The sequence below is a fragment of the Aspergillus heteromorphus genome (genome assembly GCF_003184545.1).
Source record: "Aspergillus heteromorphus CBS 117.55 chromosome Unknown BO70scaffold_38, whole genome shotgun sequence".
Classification (NCBI taxonomy): Eukaryota; Fungi; Ascomycota; class Eurotiomycetes; order Eurotiales; family Aspergillaceae; genus Aspergillus; species Aspergillus heteromorphus.
Genome location: NW_020290443.1, coordinates 217,618 through 239,655, shown reverse-complemented (window position 1 = coordinate 239,655; position 22,038 = coordinate 217,618). Strand labels below are relative to the sequence as shown.

General features: G+C 23.5%; 2 protein-coding genes across 2 annotated transcripts; both read left to right on the top strand.

The window, feature by feature from the left end:
• Positions 1-2,559: 2,559 nt before the first annotated feature.
• On the top strand, positions 2,560-2,802 carry BO70DRAFT_300820 (uncharacterized protein; the record flags this gene model as incomplete). The annotated part of the gene is made up of 1 exon (XM_025539685.1): positions 2,560-2,802. A coding segment is annotated over one exon (243 nt), but the record flags the coding sequence as incomplete, so codon positions are not given.
• Positions 2,803-18,099: 15,297 nt separating this feature from the next.
• BO70DRAFT_300805 (uncharacterized protein) lies at positions 18,100-20,529 on the top strand (the record flags this gene model as incomplete). Its single annotated transcript, XM_025539684.1, has 1 exon — positions 18,100-20,529. One exon carries the CDS (start codon positions 18,100-18,102, stop codon positions 20,527-20,529), a length of 2,430 nt encoding a protein of 809 aa, XP_025395178.1.
• Between the last annotated feature and the right edge of the window lie 1,509 nt (positions 20,530-22,038).

The window sequence follows — 22,038 nt, the reverse complement described above, 5'->3', positions numbered from 1 at the left end:
TTCGCTCGGGGAGCCATTCCTTTGGAGGTGAGCTATTCTTCGCCGTAAGTTGGTAGCTTGTTCCAATCGATGAACATGATCTTCTAGCTGTTGAATCTCTTCAACGGTGGGAACGGTATTCGGCGAGGGTTCTGGATCGATTCGATCGCTGAGTGCTTCCATTTCTTCACTATCTTCAATGGGTGGCATCTTCCTTAGGTAGTCGAAAAGAGAAGGATCAGAATGTGATAGGATCTACTTGTCAGGGTAGAAAGCCTGTCGACTAGGTAAGGAATCAACCATGAAACACCGTGTATTCGTTTGATAATGACAAAGGTAGCCTATATCCACGAGATAGACTGATCCTTGAAGGATCAGTAGCTCCTTACAGAGGGATCGGCACCTTATAGGTGCCGGAGAGGTGTAGAACCACTATCGATGACCTCACGACTCTCACAACCACTATAACACGTCATCCCGATGACACGACTCTCACAACCACTATAATACGTCATCCCGATGACCTTTATCCCGATAGCTGGTTTATTCTATCACAATTAATTAATCTATCTAATTAAAAAAACAACTAAATTATATGATTTTAAAAATAATTATTCTTATTTATAAATATATTTTATTTATATTATAATAAGATATTAGTCTGTTTATTCTTATTTTTACTTTTATAAATTAATTTAACTTTAAATTTTTATAATTAATTATTAATTAAAAGATTTTATATTAATTATAATTCAGTATTTTATTATTTAAGATTTTATATAGTAATGAGAAGTTTCTTATTATAAATTAAATAATTATATTCTGTTAATATATTTTATTTTAAAAAATATATATATAATGATAATATATTATTATTATTATATTATAAAAGAACTTTTTTTATATTATAGTCAGATAAATTTAGTTTTATAATTATTATATATTCAGAATAAAATAGAATTAGAATTAGATAAAAACAATATTTTTAAATTTATTAAAAATTATATAATAATCTAATATCTATCTGAAGACTATATTTTTTATATTAATTAATTTAAAAATTATACTATTTCTGAAAAGTTTCTAATAAATTATTTATAAAAATTAATAAAATCTAGAAATTCTTATATAATCTTTATAATTATTAAAGATTTTTATTTTTAAATAATCTAAATTTTTATTAAATTTATCTAAATCTTTTTCTCTATTTATATAATAAATTCAAGATATTTAATTTTCTTTTTTTTAAAATTATATTTCTTAATATCTAGATATAACTTTATTTTATTTAGTTTAATAAAGAATTTTTATATATAGTCTTTATATTTTTTTAAAAAGTTGCTTAAATAAATAAATATATTATTTATATAAATTAAATAAAACTTATCTAGATATTCTCTAAAAATCTAATTAATAAAATTTTAAAAAATTCTTAAAATATTAATAAAATTAAAAAAAAATTAATTATTTATATAATCTATATTTTATATAAAAAGCTGTTATTTATTCTTAATCTTTAATAATTTATATATAATAAAAAACAGAGAAGATATTCAGCTTAGTAAATTATTTAATTTATCTAATTTATTTAAGTATTTTATATATCAGAGATAAAGAATATTAATTTTTTTAAATAATTATATTTAATATTTAATAATTTATACAGAAGCAGAGTTTTTTTTAAATTTTTATTTAAAAAAAATAAATATTATAATAAATAAATAATTAATTTTAATAAAAATTTTATTGCATAATTCTATTAGTATTTTTTATAATATTAATAATTTGTTATAAAATATATTATTGTGATAGGATCTACTTGTCAGGGTAGAAAGCCTGTCGACTAGGTAAGGAATCAACCATGAAACACTGTGTATTTATTTGACAATGACAAAGGTAGCCTATATCCACGAGATAGACTGATTCTTAAAGAATCAGTAGCTTCTTACAGAGGGATCGGTATCTTATAGATATCGGAGAGATATAGAACCACTATTAATAATCTCACAACTCTTATAATTACTATAATATATTATCCCGATAACACAATTCTTATAACTACTATAATATATCATCCCGATAATCTTTATCCCGATAGCTGGATTATTTTATTATAAATAGCGCTCTTCTCTGCTGGGACAAGCTATTTAGCTCGGGTATTAGAAATAGTTTTATATATTTCTGATTTAGAATAATAGGAATCTGATAGTAAAAGATAGAAAACTCGCGGGATATATAATATAAACAGAGTTATATACTATTTCTGTATAGCTTTATAAATATTTAGTTATATTTATATAAGTGGATCCCCTGCGAAGAAGTATAAATAAAAAAATCTCTTATATTACTTCTCTTTCTTTTTTTTTTCTATTTTATAATTATTATTTTTTAGTGATTTATAATTATTCTCTTTATATTTCTTTATTATTTCGCGTAATCTTTATTATTTTTATTTATACTGTATTACTATTATTCTCTTCTTTATTAGATATTAATCTTATTTTTAATTATTTTATAATAATAAAAAAAACAGTATATTCTAAGCAGAATATTCTTATTAAAGCCCGCTATAACTTTTATATATACTGTCTGAGATATATAAATAATAACTTTAATTCTAAGAAGAGCGCTCTGTATAATATCAGTTATTTATTAGATATAAAGATATTTATTCTATATTATTTCTATTCCGCGGGAAAGAAGACTTATAATCTTATAGATTTTATATATTTTATATTATATATATATAATTTACTAATATCTCTTAAGTCTATAATTAATCTGCTAGAAAACACTTGTGATTTTATAAAGATTATTAAATAGATTACTCTAATTCTAAAAAAAAAATATTAAAATAATAATATTAAGTAGACTGTCCGCGAAGAGATCTATATTTTTATAAAAATATTTAATAGTATAGAGAATATCTATACTTATAAATTCTTATTAAAAAATATTAAGACCGCCAAGTATATAAGTTCTTGTTATAATTAAGAAATAAGATCTTTATAATTCTATTATTAATATTTTATTAGAAGTTTACTATTAAATATATTAAGTTTATTAAGATCTGTTGTATTTTTTTGGCGCAGTTAATTTCTTATTCTAATCTTTATATCTTACTAGAGAATTATTATATTTATAAAATAAAAATATTATTGTGTTTGCTGTTTAATAATTTAAGATATATAGACTAAATTTCTATTCTGCGGAACTTTCTTAATTTAATAAGAGCTATAATATATATTTAATATCTGGATATTAATAATAATAAATTAACTTTGGATAATAAAAATAGTATTATTAAATTAATTATAGATCTCTATATTCTTTTTCTAAAGTTTACTTTCTCTGTAAATATTTCTGAGTTATAATAAAAAAATCTGATTATTATTATTATTTATTTTATAAATAGATAATAGATATAACTAAATATATTTAAGTATTTCCTGCTATCTTATAGCAGAATAATTTTATATTTATTAATATATTTAATCTGTAATAATATAATTAATAAGAAATATTAAGAAATTAATATTTCTATAGCTTATCTCTTAAAAATATAAAATAATTTACTAGTAATTATTTTCTGTCTTCTTAATATATAGTACTTTTTATAATATTTTTAATATTATTTTATAGCTTCGGATATATTCTCTATATTTTTACTAAAAATCTATTAATTATACTTGCTCGGCTATTCTTTCTACTTAATTAGATAGTAATTCTAATTATTATAATATTAATAATCTTTAATTTCTTTAACTTTCTATTTATCTTTATTATCTAGCTTAGATATCAGGAGCGGTTCTTTATAATCTCTTCTAGTATTTTACAGTTTTAATAAGAAGATATAAAATATATTATAAATTTATTTATATTTCTCAGATAAATATAATTAATATATCTAAGATCTAATATATTTAAGAATCCGAAAGAATTCTATAAACTTCGGAGCCAGTTTTCTTGATTTTTTAAATTATAAGTTCTGAGTTAATAGCTTAACTAAATTTTTTTTTTTAAAATAAAATAGCTTTCTGTGCTTATTATAATATTTTTTTTATTTTTTTATAACTATTCACTATATCTTTTATAGCTATTCTCTTATTTCTCTAAGTTTCTCAATCTTATTCTATATTACTGGGACTTCTTGCTGCTGAGAATTAATCTTAATTCTAATATAAAAGTCCAGCGAAAAGCTATAAAAAATATTATAAAATAATTAGTCTATAATTATATTATCTATATTATTACAGGCGAATTAAGTACTTAAAAAAATTAATAATTAATTAGTATTATACTGGCTGGAGTAGTATCAGAGATAATATTTAAATATTTAATTTATCTATTTTATTTAGCTATCAGTTTAAGAATAGAACACAGTTAAAAGCTTTAAGATTATATAACTATTATAGACTAAATTTAATCAGAATTTACTAATAAAGATTAATTCTTAATTAGATATAATTCTATTTAGAAGTCCAAAGATTAATTTAATTTATTTATAAAACAGTTCAGCAAGATCTGAGATAGTTATTATAAATAGAATAATAAAAAAAAAATAATATTTTAAGAATTAATTAATAATAACTAGAATAGTATTAATAGTCTTTCTATATTAAATAATAAAAAGCAGCCCTGTAATAAAATCTATTGCTAATTTAATAAAAAAATATAATAAAATTAGTAATAATTTAAGACTGCTATATAATTAATACTTTAGAACAGTAATTTCTTAGTATATTAAATAAGTTTAAATATATTCAGCTATATTATATTATAATTTATTTTAATAAAACTTTCTGTATAGTAGTACTTCTGTTTAGATCTTTCTAAAATATTCTGCTAATAGATTATTATAATATAGCTTAATAAATATCTAATATAGTGTCTTAAAAAAGAGAATATAATATTAATCTTTAAAATAGATATAACTAGTTATTTTAATAGTCTAATATTTTTAGTCTAATTACTTTTATTAAACAGCAGTTTTTTATTATTATATCTCTGAATTATTATTCTATAAATATAAGATTATTTTTTAAAGTTTAGAATTATATATATCTAAGTATAAAACTTCCGCGGTATATATTTATGATATTATAAATTAAGAAATAAATCTTTCTTAAGATAAATTCTCTTAAGCAGTCTAGTCAGCTATCTCTATATCAGCTTAATTATTAGAATTCTTTGAGCTTAATATAATATAAATATTAAATTCAGAATAATCCTGTATATCTTAAAATTTAAATTAGATTTTTTCTTTAATAAGATCTCTTATTATCAGAGATAATATATTTACAAATCATGCTTGAATCAGGATCAACAGTTTCTCTTAAGAAGCAGATTTTACTTAAGATTTAGAAGATATTCTGAAGAATCTATCTGCTAGATTTAATTTTTTTGTTCTATATTTAATAATAAAATTATAAAGAATTAGACTTATAAGTTATCAAGCTTGTTTTCTGTTAATCTGGATTTAATATATAAAAAATTATAAGTTTAAATAATCTAATAAAATCTTAATTATTTAAAAAATATCTTCTAAATATTATTACTATTATTTAAAAAAATAAATAATAGTAAATAACTTTTAATCTAGAGTATTATAATTTAGCTTGATATCAGAGAACTTACAGAATCAGAATATAACTAGATAAAATATATTTTTAATATTAGATTAAGATAGAATACTACTTATTTCTTCTTTTAATATATTAGTTTCTAAACAGCGGGATTTTATAGAATTAAAATATATTAATAAAAATATTTATTAAAAGATAGTAATAAGACAGTGAAAAGCAGTTTATTTAATTAAGATTAAATAAATCTTTCCTAACTTCCGCCTGTTGATTATTTTATAAAATAAAGAAATAAGAGATAAGATAATATAAAAATAGTCTTAAATAAATTATTAATAAAAATTACAGAATCTAAAAAAGATCTAAATATTATAATAACTTTCAGAAATTAATTATAAAATAATATTATTTATTTATTAAAAATTTATAGATACTCTATCAGAGTTAATAATATATTCTAGAAATTTAATTTAGAATTAATAGAATAAATATTTTAATAATTTTATATAGAGCTAAGCTTCTTAAAGTCTCTTTAAAACTTAATAAATATACTTTATATAAGATTTTTTATCTAATAAAAAAATAAGAATATTATTCAGATATATTATATAAAAGTTATCAAGAAGTTCTTGAAGTATAGTATATATATAATTTTAAAAAGTTGTTGAAGTATTAGTTAATCTAAATAATATAATTATATATTTAAAGTAGCTGTATTAGATATAAAATATTATTTTTTATTTATTATTTTTCTTAATACAGATTTAATAGTATATATTCTTAATATTAATTTTTAAAAAATAGATACTTTCCGAAATTCTGTTAAGAATCTTTAAAATAAAAAATAAAAAATAATAATTCTTAATAAAAATCTTATTAAAATCTCTGTAGTCTATATAAAGATATAAATTATTATTTTTTTTAAATATAAAGAGAATAGAAGCTTCAGCAGAACTCTTTAAAAATTAAATTTAATCTAGTTTTAGATTCTCTTTAATATATTCTTATAAAATCTTGAGTTCGGCTTCGGATAAGAGATATATTAAATTATAAGAAAATATTTTATTAAATTTAATATTAATAGTATAATCTGCAGGATTATAAGAAGATAGCTGTTAGAAAAAATTTATAAAAAATATATTTTAAAACTACTTAAGTTTAATAGAAATTATCTTAGGATTTAATAATAAATTATAAGATTCTTCTTCTGATAATTAGATATCTTTAGAAAGCTTAATAATAATATATACTCTTACTAAGTTTTAAGTTACTTTAATAAATTAAGTAATAGAAAGCAGTAAAATAAATAATATATTAAATTATTACTGACAGTTTTATACTGATAAGATAATATATAGATTATAAAGTATAATTATTAAAAGTAGTACAGAACTATCTTTCAGTTAGAAATTCTAATTAATCTTTATATAATACTATTTAAAAGTATAAATATCTTTTTATAAATTAGTAATAGTAATAAAGACTTTCTATATATTATAAATAAAAGTAATAATTTAATTAATAACTTTAATCTTTGGCGCAGTAATCAGAATATATTAGAGATTATAGATTTTAATAAACTAATAACTAATAATATCTACTTTAATATAGCTATTCAGATCTGCAAAGATTTTAAGATTATTTTAAATATAGATAGAAATATAAAAATAATATATAGTCTCTATTATAGATAAAAAAGTCAAAATTATAGGATCTATCTTAACTTTTCTATTTTTTTCTTTAAATTTGATAAGGATTGATAGATTCTAGTAGATTAGATTCTTTTATCTTTGATAAAATATTAATTTGCAAGATGTTGAATACTTTTATATATAAAGTATTATAATTAATTATTATTCTTTCTAATAGGGTTTTTTCTGTGATTTAGGATATCTTCCTTAATAATTTTACTAGTAATTTCTTAAAAGCGCTTGCGTGACTTATAACTACTAAATTAATTATTATTTTGCTTATATTTTCTTCTATTTTTCTATAGTTTATAATAATAAATAATAATAGTTATTATTTCGTCCCGCTTCTCTGATAAATAGGAAATATGCTTTTAAATATAATAATTTAAATCTGATAATAACTTAGTAAAGTAGAATAAGACTCTTTTTTTTTCTGCTTAATAAAAAAAATATTACTTTAAAATATTAAGATAAATATAGAACTCTTGCGGATTCTGGCTATATTATTAATAAGTCTATTTAAATTAAGCTATAATATTTAATTAAAGAATAGCAGTATTCTAAATTAATATAAAAATCTAATTTTTAAATTAAGATTATAATTTCTTAAGAAATTATCTCTTTTCTGAACTTTTATTATTTATAAAATAATATTATCTCTGTCTATATATTAAATCTATATAGCTAATAGCAGCAAGAATCTTATATTTCTTTAATAAATATTTCTTAGATATATCTCTAAATATATATTTTAAATTAATAATCTATTCTTAATATTTTTAAAGATTGAAGTTCAGAGCAAAGCAAAAGATATTTTTAAATTTAATTTTTTTTTTATTTTTTTTTAATTCAAGAGAGAATTAGTAATATCTTAAAAAGATTTTACTTGAGAAGCTATTTCTTTAAAGATAAGCTATTTTTTACTATAAATTAATAGCTTATTTTAATTAATAAATATAATCTTCTAGTTATTAAATCTCTTTAATAATAAAAACAGTATTTAATAAGAATTCTGGATTAATTTAATTACTAAATACTTTTATTTCTTTACTATCTTTAATAAATAATATCTTTCTTAGATAGTTGAAAAGAGAAGAATCAGAATATAATAAAATCTATTTATTAGAATAAAAAGTTTATTAACTAGATAAAAAATTAACTATAAAATACTATATATTTATTTAATAATAACAAAGATAGCCTATATTTATAAGATAGATTAATTCTTAAAGAATCAGTAGCTTCTTACAGAGAGATTAATATCTTATAAATATTAAAGAGATATAGAATTACTATTAATAATCTTATAACTCTTATAATCACTATAACACGTTATTCTGATAACACGACTCTTATAACTACTATAATACATCATCCCAATGACCTTTATCCTGATAGCTGGGTTATTCTATCACAATTATATAAAACATTTTATAATATTTAAGAATTTTATTTATTTTTTTATATTAGTTTAATTTTATCATTTATATTTTTATTATAATAAAACAGTAATTTATCTATAGATAAAGATTTAAAAAATAAGAAATATTATAATAATATCTAAATAATTTTAGAATACAAATTAAGAAATATTATGATAATATCCAAATAATTTTTATTTTTAAGTTTTTTTAAATTAGATTATATAATTTTAGTTTTTATTATATAAAAATATAATTATTTCTATTTTGGTTTTAGTTATATATTAAATTCCTTTATTTAAAAAATAATTTTAAAATAAGATTATATTTAAGTCTATTTAATAAAATATAAAAAAGATTTCTTTTTTTAAATATATATTTATATTTAAATAAATTTATATAATATATATTAAATATTTTATCTATTTAGTAACTTCTTTTATTAATTAAAAAATAATTTTTATTATTAATATTTTATTTTATTATATAAATATTTTATTTATTATTTTATAACTTAAACAGCTGTTATTTATTAATATTTATATTATAATATTATAATTTAATAATATTTATATTATAAAAAAAGAACTATTTAAATATAGTTTTTTAAAATATTTTTAATTTAATAATAGTTTCTTATTATTAATATTCTCTAATATATAATTTTATGTAGACAGTAGAATTTATTTTTTTTTAATTTTTTATTATTTAATATTTTAATAAATTTTATTATAATTATTTTATTAAATTTATTTTTATAATTTTATATAAAATATTTATTATTTCTATATTTAAGACAGAGTTTTTTTTATCTTTTTTTTAAAAATTCTTTTTTTAAAATTTATTATAAAATAAGATTTTTTTAAGAGAGATTTCTTTTTTCTTTAGAATTTCTTAAATAAAGAGTTATAATCTTAATTAAGATAGTTTTTTAATTTATTTTATTTAGATTATTTTTCTTAATTATAAATAAAAAATAATTTAAATAATAAGAATTTTATTTTAGTATATTTATATATTAAATATTATAATTAATCTTAAGAAGTTAATTATAATATTTGTTATATAAATTAGCTTTCTTTATTTTAATTATATTTTTAATAATTATTTAATAAATAATAGTATTAAGTTTAATTTTTTTCTGATTATTTAATTAGCTAATATTATTAATAATAAAAAAAATCTTATTAAATTCTTTTTTATTTTATTATTATAATTTATATAAGAGTCTTTTTTTTATTTAGATTTTCAAATAATTAATTTATTAATTATAATAAATTATTTTATTATATAATTTTATTTATTTCTTATTTAAATATAATCCTGAAAAGTATATATTATTTAGTTTTTTTATAAAGATAATTATAAATATAATAGACTTTTTTTATTTTATTTATAAAATATTTTTTATTAATAAAGAATTTTATATAAAGCTTCTTACAGAAGAGAGAATATATCTTAAAGTTTTTTTTTAAAGAAAAGTATAAAATTTAAAAAATAAATTTAAAATTATATAATTAATATTAAATAAAAGATAATAAAATTAATATAAATAGTAATATAAAATATTATTATAAATGTTTCAGTTAGATCTATAGCTAAGCTTTTATTATTTAATATCTTTATTATTATTAATTAAAATATATTTATTAATTATTTAAATTTATTTATAAAATATATACTACTTATATAAGTTCTTGAATAATATTTTAATTATTATAAATTATTAAATTAAGAGAATTTACTATTTTTATATACTAAATAATTCTTAATTCTTAAGAGATTATCTCTTAATAATAATTAATTTCTAATATTAAAGAAATAATTAAATTAATTAAATTTAATAATGAATTATTAATACAGAAGAAATTAATAAAAAAGAAAAAAAATAAAAATAAAAATATTTAAATTATATTTTTTATCTCTTCTTATATAATACTATCTTGTATTTTATTTAATTATAATATATCAAACAAAGTATTCGCGCAGGTATTATTAAGTCTTTAGGATTTGAAGAGTTTGTACAAGAACCCCATAACAAAAATAAATAATTACAAAGTTATTTGGATATTCTATAAATAAGAAATTTGTAAATTCTTAAAATTCTGTCAGTATATTAATTAGTGTGAATAATATAACTAAATATTTAAATAGATTATATTTTATTTAAAAAACTATTTTCTATTTATAATCTACTGTAATTCTTATTTAATAATAGACTTTATAAAAATTAAATTATATAAATTATAATATTTTTATAAGCTAATTAATATAATTATTACTTTATAATTATAAATACTTTTTTTTAATAATTTATTTATCTAATTTATAATAATTGATATATATTTATAAATTTCTATTCTTCTTTTTTATAAAAAGGATTAACATTTTAATAAATAATTTTAATTATTAGATTAATTTTTATATAAAATATTTTTATAAATACTAGAGTGGCTTAACCTGACTATTATATCTTAATCTTAATCTGGCCATAATCTAGTAATTAGATTAAGATATAAAAAATTTTTAATTATATAATTAAGATTAGATTAAAATATAACTATTATTATAACTGTTTATATCTACTTATTAAAAAGATTAAATATAGCAAATAAATTAATAATTATAGATTAATTTATAATATATATATTTTTTTTATAAAAATAATATATAAAGTATAATATATATTTAATTATAATATAAATATAATAATATTCTTTAAATATAGTTTACTGCTTAATCTATTTAATTAATTATTTTAAGAAATATACTATATTCTGAAAAAAACTTTTATAAAATCTAGTATAAAAAAAATAAGAAAATATTAATTAAAATATAATTATCTAATTAATTAATCTAATTAATCTGATTATATCTAATTAAAATAATAAATATTTTCTAATTAGAATTAATTTCATAATTTATTATAATTAATATTTATTTAATATTTAAGAATTTTAATAGCAGCTGTATATATATCTCTTTAGATAATTTTATAAAATATTTTTTAATTTATATTTAATTAAAAAGACTTAATTTTCAGCAGAAAGATAAAACAGCAAGATTAATTATTTATTTAAATTAAATATATTTAATAATTTAAAATAATAGATAATAAATAAGTATAAAATATAGAATTTAATTCTAAAAATCCTATTTATTATAAATTATAAAAATTTAAAAAAAATAATAATTAAAAAAGATTTATTTTAGAAAAATAAATAAATATCTATAATAGTTCTTTACTTAGTATTTAATTAATTATTTATTTAGATATAATTAATAATATTTCTTTTTATAATTCTTATAAAAATAATAGCTTATAGAACTAATTTTTAAGTTTTTAATTTAGAAAAATAAAAATAGAAAACTTTATAAAAATAGTTTATTTTATTTTAAAATATAATTTTATATAAATATAATTTATTATATTTAAATATATAGCTAATATATTTATTATATTTTATTTATTTTAATAAATTTAATAAGCAGGAATTTATATTTAAAGTCTAGAATTATAAAATAATTTCTTTTTTTAAATAAAACTGTTTAACATATAATAAACTAAAATAAAAAAAAGATTTTTATAAAAGCTATAATATTATAATATAAACTTAATATATTTTATTTATTTTATTTATTTTATTTATTTTATTTATTTTATTTATTTTATTTATTTTATTTATCTATTTTATTTATTTAATTTATTTAATTTATTTAAATTATTCAATTTATTTAATTTATTTAATTTATTTGATTTATTTAATTTATTTAATTTATTTAATCTGTTTAATCTATTTTATTTTAATAATCTAATTATTCTTTCTAATTATTTTATATATAATTTATAATTTATTTCTAATTTTATTAATAGTTCTTTAAGCTATATCTTATCTATAAATCTAAGAATAGTCTGATTTAAAAAAATAATAAAATAAAAATAATATATTTATTTCTAATATTCTAATTAATAATTAATATATAATTTTTTATTATTTTATAATATAATTAAGATATATAGCTAAAATAGAGTAATAATTATATATTTTTATATATATTTTTTATTATAAGAATAATAATTTTATAAAAAATTAAATTTTATTAATATAACTAGAATTTTCTTAGTATTTCTAATAAATAATAATAAAAAAAATATTAACTTTTTTTTAATTATATTTTTTTAATCTAAAAAGCTTCTTTTTATATATTTTTAGATAATAATAATAATAATTAGATTAATAATTATTTAATTTAAGTATATCTTAATTATATTAGAGTTTAAAAAGATATAGTAAATAAATCTTAATATTAAAAATAATTAAAATAATTAATTATCTAATTTTTAGCTATATTATAATTAGATATAAAAATTTTCTTAATCTGATTATAATCTGATGATTAGATATAAAAATTCTAATTAATCTGATCTGACCTGGCTGTTAGCCACTCTAATAAATACTTTTAGAATATTTCTTATTTTATTAATAATATTTTATAAATTAGCTTTACTTTTGATTTAATTTATAATATTTTTTAAGAATATTTTTAGATTAATATTTAATTATAAAAATAAATAACTTATTATTTTTTTTATAGATATTATTTTAAAATTATAAAGCTATTCTAAAAATATTTTTAGATTTATTTTTTTATAAATAAATCTAATTATTATAATTTATAATTATTTAATTATTAGCTTCTCTGTGAGAAACTCTGTTATAATAATATAATATATCTTAATTTATTATCTTTTATAAAATCTTAAATAATATTAATTAAACTCTATAATAAAAATCTCTATTTAAATTTATAATATATTTAATATAATTTTCTTTATATTAGATATTATAATGATAATTTTTTTATAAATTTTATAATTATTTTTAATATTTATAAAATTTATTTTTAATATTATAATTTTTTCTGATTAAATATTATTATTATTTAAGAATTTTATAAAAATCTTTATAAATATAATTAATTATTCTACAGTCTTTATTAATATTATCAATGTTAAATTTATTTTTATATTTATATTAATTAAGATTTTAATCTTTTTAAATAGATTAGTCTTATTCTATATAAGTAATCACTTTTATAATCTTAAAATAAAATAAAATATATTATAAAAAATATATTTATTAATTTTTTATAATTTATTTAAATAGCAAGTAATTTTTTAATATTTTTATTTTTATATAAATAATAGTTCTTTATTATATAATCTTATTTTTTATAGTTAAAATATTTTATTATTTTTCTAAATATTAATATAAAATTTTATAAAATAAATATTTTTAATATATTTAATTATAGAATATCTTTTTATAAAAATCTTTTATAATAATTTTAATTATTAGATTATTTTATTTAATTTATAAATAATAATAACTTTTTTTATATATAATTAATTTTTTTATTTTATTAATTAATACTTAATTTTAATTTTATAAGTAGTATAATTAAATCTTATTTAATAATAAAAAATTCTAATTATTTATAGATTTTTTATTTTATATTTTATAGAAATAATATAAGGAATAATATCCACAGGATATATATACTTATAAGAATAAAGTCTGTCTTCTTCTAAATATATTTAAGTATATATATAGAATTCTAGAAATCTATAAATAATTATAAATAATATTAATTTTTTTAATAATCTATTTATATAATTATACTAGTCTGAGAAGATTGGTCCAGGGCTTTATTATATATAATATAATATAATAAGATAATAATCTCTAGATAGTATGTCTATGATTAATCAAAGAGTCTAATTTAGAATTAGAGAGTCTGTGATTAATTAAAGAGCCTGTAAGAGAAAGATAGTTATAAGAAATAATATTTATAAAATATATATACTTATAAGAGTAAAGCCTGTCTTTTTCTAAATATATCTGAGTATATATATAAGATTCTAGAAGTCTGTAGATAACTATAAATAATATTAGTCTTTCGGCTTGGAAACAACAACTCTTCTAGATTAATATCTTATAAATAATTTAAAAAATAAATATAATTATATAATATTTAGTTTCTGTGCTTTATAATCTAGCTTTATTTTTATTTTTTTTAATATTATAAATATATAAAAAATTTTTTTTATAAAAAGTTATTTTTAGAATTTATAATTATATCTTCTGTCTATAATTCTTTGAATTATTTAATTATTCTCTTAAAAAAGCTTCGCGGCTTTATTTTTTTATAAATTTTTAAATATATAATCTAAATAAATTTTTATTTTAATTATTAGTCTTTGTAATAGACTCTTATTAAATAATGAATAATTAAAAGATGATATGATTATAAATATCATAATATTTACTATTTTATAAAATATATATATATATATATATATATATTAATCTTTTTTAATTTTATAGATAAAATATCAGAATTATTTAAAAATTTTAAGTCTCTATTCTAGTTCTATAATTTATTAAAATATATTTAATTCTTTATAAAGATTTTTAGAAGATAATAAAATTATATTTATTTTATAATTAATCTTAAGAAAATCAGAAGAATTTGTTATGGGGTTCTTGTACAAACCCTCCAAATCCCAAAGTCTTAATAATGCCTGTGTAAATGTATTGTTCAGTATACCATGATTAAATAGATAATTAAATAAAGCAAAAAATAGTACTATATAAAAAAGATAAAAGAATATAATTTAAATATTTTTATTTATTTATTTTTTTTATTGATTTTTTCTCTATTAATAGTCAATCATTGAATTAGCTTAATTTAATTATTTCCCTAACAGAATTCTTGTGAGTATAATATCTAATATTTTATATAAATATAATTTTAACAGATTATCTTATAGATTTTAAGTAATAAACTTATAAGAGTATATATTTAAGATAATATAATAAAAATATATCTATTATAAAGTTAAAATAATATTTATATTATTTAAAATATTATTACTAATTTTTTATTTAATTTCTTTTATAGATAGATATATTTAGAAGAATTCTATAAATTATATATTATAATATTTATTAATATAATATCTTCGCCAGGAACTGCTCCCGCAGTATGGATATTCCTTGTGATATAATATATCGCGAGTGTTATAAGGATTACTATCCTTATATCTATATAAAATTATATCTGTATATAACTATATATACAGAACTAAGAAGAATCTTATAGATAAATATTTTTTAAAAATAATAAAAAAAAATAGTATAGCTTCACAGAAATTAAAAAATCAGATCTTTTAAATATATAATATAACTGTGCAAGAATCAGAAAATCAGATTTTTAGATATATAATATAACTGTGTAGAGATTAGATTTATAAATTCTAATTTTTAATTAATTATATTATATAAAGATCTAATCAAGAATTAGAAATCTTATCTGTAAGATATCTAACTTTCTGATCCTTCCGCAACTTTTTCTGAACCCGCCGCAACTGGGACCCCAACGCCCTATTATTATCAGTCAAGTACTCCGAGGCATCTTTTCTTCACACAGCAACAGACTCTGGAACACGCGCAATGCACTAGACGTTGAGCCGGAATGGAACTGCTCCATTATCAAAAATTGGGATTGCAACTGAGACAGATCTGGAAACTTCTCTGTTTACTGGGATATTTCTTTTCGCCCAACTGCCCATTACCGCTTGTTCCTTAGCTTTTATGTGGATTCTGTGCAAAAATACTCCGTACTTGGTATGAAATAAATAACTTGAACGGATTTAAGAATTGGACTCTTGAAGATAATTTATATTACCAGTTGATCCCTATATCACTGCGGTGGCTGCAGTGGTAACATCGCACTTCATGTAGGGGCGCTATGAGCAGTCTTGATTGTTTTATTCTGATCTTTTGCCGATAGCACAACGGCTTGTAATCCGTACTAGTAGCTAAAACACCTACAAAGGCGCGGGTTATACTCCGCAGAGCGGCTTGGTATCATATTTGCTACGTGCGGACTATATACGGGGTATATATATGTGATTGCAGACATTCAGAAGGCCATTCATGCAGGGTTGAAGAAGCTTCGACTCAGCTATGAATCTGTAGTCAATACTTCCAGCCATGGATTTCTTCTGTCCAATAAGAACACCCTCTAGCAATTGTTAGTTTGCGGGACTGATGGAAGCTACATTATTCAAAGGTCTAGTTCATAATTAATTCGCCCATTTCTCATACACAGACAGCAATCTGAAGGACGGTTTGACTGGAGGACGGTTTGACTGGAGGCAAAAGTCGGAAGCCCGATTAGAAGTATCAAACTTCTTGTGCCGTCATCTTGAGAACATTTGGAGACCGCCAGTCCTGTCCCGTATCAATCGTCTGTACGGAGTATCTACGGCATGGCAATATAGTAAGGTTCCATGATTATCAGGACATCTTGTCTACTGGGCATAAAACGCTGACCTTCCATATTCAGGCGAACGAAAATGGGGGCCAGTCACTAGACCATATCAGCACCTGGCTAACTGCTTGGGGCATGTATATTACTCAGTCTTTGAAGGATGTATTGATGGCATATACTCCGTGGAGGGTTCTCCATCAATAAACCTGGTCAGCTTATCATGGGATTCTGCTGAGTGCGAGTGGAGAAAGTTATAGAGAACAGTGGGCCGTTGGTAAGCTTGGATGTAGGTGTTTAGAAAGAGTAGACGGATACGGAGTACGGAGCCGATGATCGGATTACTGCCAAGCGCCTCCGCTTTGACCGCAGCCCGAATCTCAGGTCACAACTCCAACTTACCAAGATGAATGGATCCATCTCTCCAGAGGATGCTCTTTGGTCTTCTCCTTCCGCATCTCCACCCCCCTCTTCCTTTTCACCACCAGTACATCGGCAGTTCTCAACAAAAGAGACGGAGTCTCCCGTTCTCCACCCTTATGCCACCAAGCACACCAGTCTAGCTTCGGCACACATCGACTGTTTCTCCGCGATTTCCTGGACGGCAGATTGAGGCTGGTTCTCTATACTGTTGCCTGATCGAGACTTAAGGCGCTCTCTTGTACTGTACATCTTACCCCCCGGTTTCGATCTGGCTAGCCTAGAAGGGTTGTCAGACTTCACGTGGCCCTGTGTAGGCCAGGCCTGAGCTGAGTGTCTCTGAGAGTCCAAGCCGCGGTTTCTTGGAGGCACTCGATGTAAAGGGAATAGCAAGGGAAATCTACAGAACAATAAAGGAGCTGACTTCCAGGATCGGAATAGCGGCTCCAGTAATCTCCTCACGGTAGCCGCTCGATCTGTGTTTGATGAAGCGGATGCCCTGCGATCCTGACAATTGAATTCTGAACAGCGAAGCCACATGATATCTGGCATTCATTTCATTCAGAGAGGCCAAAGGAGAAGGAAGAAGTACGCTGGATTCTGGCCTGGGACAATTTGGGAAGAGATTGCTCCCCTTCAGTCACATAGACGCCTTATCAACAAACTGCAATGTCGGAGGACCAGCCCTCTCGCTCCGCGGATGATGAAATAGAAACCTCCAAGTTCCCCAGCGAACAAACATATAGTCCCAGACAGGATACAATCGATCAGCGATTGAAACGACTCAGTCAAGAAGTTCTCCCATTCTATCCTTTCCTCCTTACTGTTCCTACTGATGTGCCCTTCCACCTTGGGAGCCGCTTTGTCAACAACTGGGCAGTGAGTAATGAAGGCCCTTTTACACCAGAGGAGCAACAGTTACAATACATGACTTTCCTGACGCATCACGAAGGAGACTCCTTACTCGTGGCTGTGGGTGATTGGTCCAACGCAACGGGGAACGTCATGTCCGATCAGCGTTCAGGGACCCAAAGTGCTACGAGCACGCCATCGAACAATTCAACCAAGAAGAAGATAAGTTTGAATGACTACAAGAATAGACGGAAAAGTGGTACCTCGGCTTCTCCCATCAGCCATGAAACCGCTAACCAAGGCCCTTCGACAACTCGCACGCTTGATACAAACGACCGAGGCGCTAAAGTTGGCATTACTGGTAATAGCCTACAGAGGCCACTAGAAAAGACTCTTCCAAGTCAACTCCGATCCGCCTCTAACCCTGGGAGCATCGAGCGCAAGCGCCCCTATGAACGCAATAATGAACTTTTGAGGCCACAACAAAAGGGCCCTGCGCCCCTGAAAAAACCGAGGCTACCACCTGACCTTACAACAGACTCTACTAAGGTCGATCGGCTGAAGAGTAATGGACTTCCTGCCCTCCTATCGCCGACTCTTCCTCCAACTTCAAGCAGTCCAAGATTGCCTCGACTTTTGTCGCCCACGCTGCCTCCAGATATCGAGAAAGAGCTGGCCAAATATGATGAAGGATTGTTGGGATTGGACTCATCTCAATCCGGAATTTTTCCAACGCTTGATATTTTTGGAGCCAAGATGCAGAAAGAAAAGTCCGCTATGCACGGCCCGCCACAGGTGGACTCGGTATCATTTCATAACAAAGCCTCTAACCACGAGGATGACACAGGTTTATTGACAACAGCGGATGTATCGAGTTTCGGTTCGTCATTTGCCACAAGAAGCGACCCACAGTACCACGTGGGGAACACGCTACAAAGACCTGGCGATCTTCCACCAATTCAGCAAGCTGTTTTGGGGACATCACAGCTAGTTGTGAAACTGAAATATGGAAGATCAAACAGAAAACGAGTCGAAGCTCTCCTCAAATTCTCGGGCAAAAAGAAACCAGCACTGCCAAATTCACCTGTGAAATATGCACACGATATGGAGCCTTCCTTCGCTCCGAGTGCTGGGCAAAAGACGCCGGCATTTGAACGTTCTGACTACAGCAAATCACTGCATTTGGAGGGGAAGGTGAAAAATGTTGTGGCGGCGAACGCCAATATAAGAGAACACTCAAAACATCTGAAAGTCTCTGCCCCAGCAAAAGGTCAAACACCCATATATCTTATCTCGAATTCGGCCACGATTCCACAGGATACACCAAAATCGGCGAAGGATACCAAGTTCTCTAGCAACCGGTTAGAACTATCTGGCGGCAATGACGGAAGGTCATCGTCGGTCCAGCCAGCAGCCAAGCGTTCCAGGACTTCAGACACACCTGCCAAATGCTCGTCACCGCAATCGAGCAATACCGCATCTCGCCATTGTGACCGTCGAGCTTGGAAGGACGAATATCAAAAATACGGGAATCTGGGCCGAGAGTTAAAACATGCTGCGGAACGACATACGGCCAAAGACCGTGTAACAGCAATTGATGAAAAGCTCGCGGCCGCCACAGCTATTGAGGCTATTCTTTGCTTTATTTTAGCATTTGTTGCTGATGATCACTCGAAGGTACTATCTCGCCAGGCTGCAGATTCGTCTTCTTGGCTATCGATCCTTGCATATTGGCGTGTAGTGAGGAAAAATAGTGCGCCCTACCCGCGACTTCACAGTCTCTGTCTGATCCTCGGTGCTGTTTCGTATGATTCTATCCACGCCCTTGATCTTGAGCGACTTGCAGCCATTCCATTGCCTGGGGAGTACACCCCCATACCCACTCCAGGAAGTGACGAAACTACAGTTTCATGGGAAGAAAATAAGAAGAATCGAAAAGAGCTTCTTGAGTTGAAAAGCCGGCTACCCGAATGTTACAGGGAATCTCAGAAACTTTGGCTTGAAGGCTTGCGCGGTATTTCAGAAGATGTGCTCGCTCGCGAATTCCCTAGCACCTGGTCTAAAAGGTCCAAAAATTTCTCGGGGCTAGGGAAACAACGCTTGAAAGCTGGGGAATATTTTGGCGAGTACTTCTTACCAGTTGCACGGACAGCCACGCCTCTGGAGATAATCCGATTCAGTCGTGCAATTTTGAGTGAGTGGTGTTTGAAGGAAGGCGTTGGATGGAACAGCCGACTTGAGCTGTAGCGGTGGCAAACTGGTACAAGTATCTCCACCGCGACTTTGTACAAATGTTGGCGTCCCAGTTTCTATTCCATTGCAGCGGCTTTTAATCGGCGTTCCAGGCACCAGGTGTAACAAATCCCCCCCCCCACGGCGCTTTGGTCCGCTGTTGTTTCATGATACCACAGGTTATATATGCTATTCTTTTGGGGACCAGGTCTTCACCTTCCGATCTAATTGCATGTCAGTGAGAGAGAGGCATTAATTACCGAATGTGAACTTTGACCGATCAAATACAAAATACCTATGCCAGAATGAGAAGCTATTCAGGCTACAAAGACTTTTGAGCCAACCTACTATTGCCTACGTTACTTATATACTCTGTACTACTAGTAGACACCTAAATATTTAACCTAAACAATGGGGAAAAGCGGAAACTAATCACTAACGTTGTATGGTCCGAACTTTACCAATTTTGCATTTTCAGTACTGTACTCTGATGAGCTAGCTTTAAATACACAGTACCTTAGATTAAATTTGCTTGCCTTTATACTGTGGAGCGAGGCTTTCGTAGATGCACTATAGAATATCAAAACCCAGAGTCCTATACACTTTGCCCTGACAAGGTCGCGCCTAGTCCCCCAGTATAAGTCTTCAATGATAGTAGAACTAATGTGGAAGGTCAACGAAGCACAAAATATGCCTTTAACGCTCTAGACATGAAATAGTTGGAGGCTAACACAATAGAATACAACAGTGTATGCTACTGGTGGATATGAGAACTGGACCTTGTCAAAGTGAAGACCCTGTCCTGCTAGATCTGCTAGATCTGCTTCGCCGTCCAAATCCTACAAGCCCTGTATGATGACCTAATTCCAATGTGCACAAGTATTTCCTAAATACTGACACTATAGACACCTTGCCTTGCATTTAATATATATATCTCTATACCCACCTGGGTAGGTGGATTATACGGTTATATTTATGAATTACATACAAACAAGGCCTGTTTATAGCGATATAAAGTGTAGTAAGACAACAAGGAGAAGAAGTTTCAAAGTATATACTTAATATTATTAGGCTTTTTGTCAGGTAGGCTACTCTAGGAAAAGAGCGTCAGTAAAACCAATGGGGGGATCAGTCAAACAGAGGATAGGGAGGATTGTCAGTCGAACAAAGACCAGCATATAGTGTTTGCTTGGTAGGCAGTTGTTTCCGTTACTGTAGGTAGTTCTAAGCAATAGACTGGGTAAAGGAATATATCCATGTCACAGTGGCCTAGAGTTTCTTGAATACTCACTGTATCTATCATATTAATATCATAATACAAAGCAAGAGACGCGAGCAGTGTTGGGGCGAGTGTTTACAAACTTAAATGATTCCTACAATCAACAGTATATAGGCATATATGTCTCTTCGGATACATGTTTCGCGGAATCCTCATTGTACGTCAACGGATTGTCAAAGTAAAAAAGAGACTTGATATACCGAAAACACAGGACTCACGCCACCCAAGATGAGCAAATATTTCAT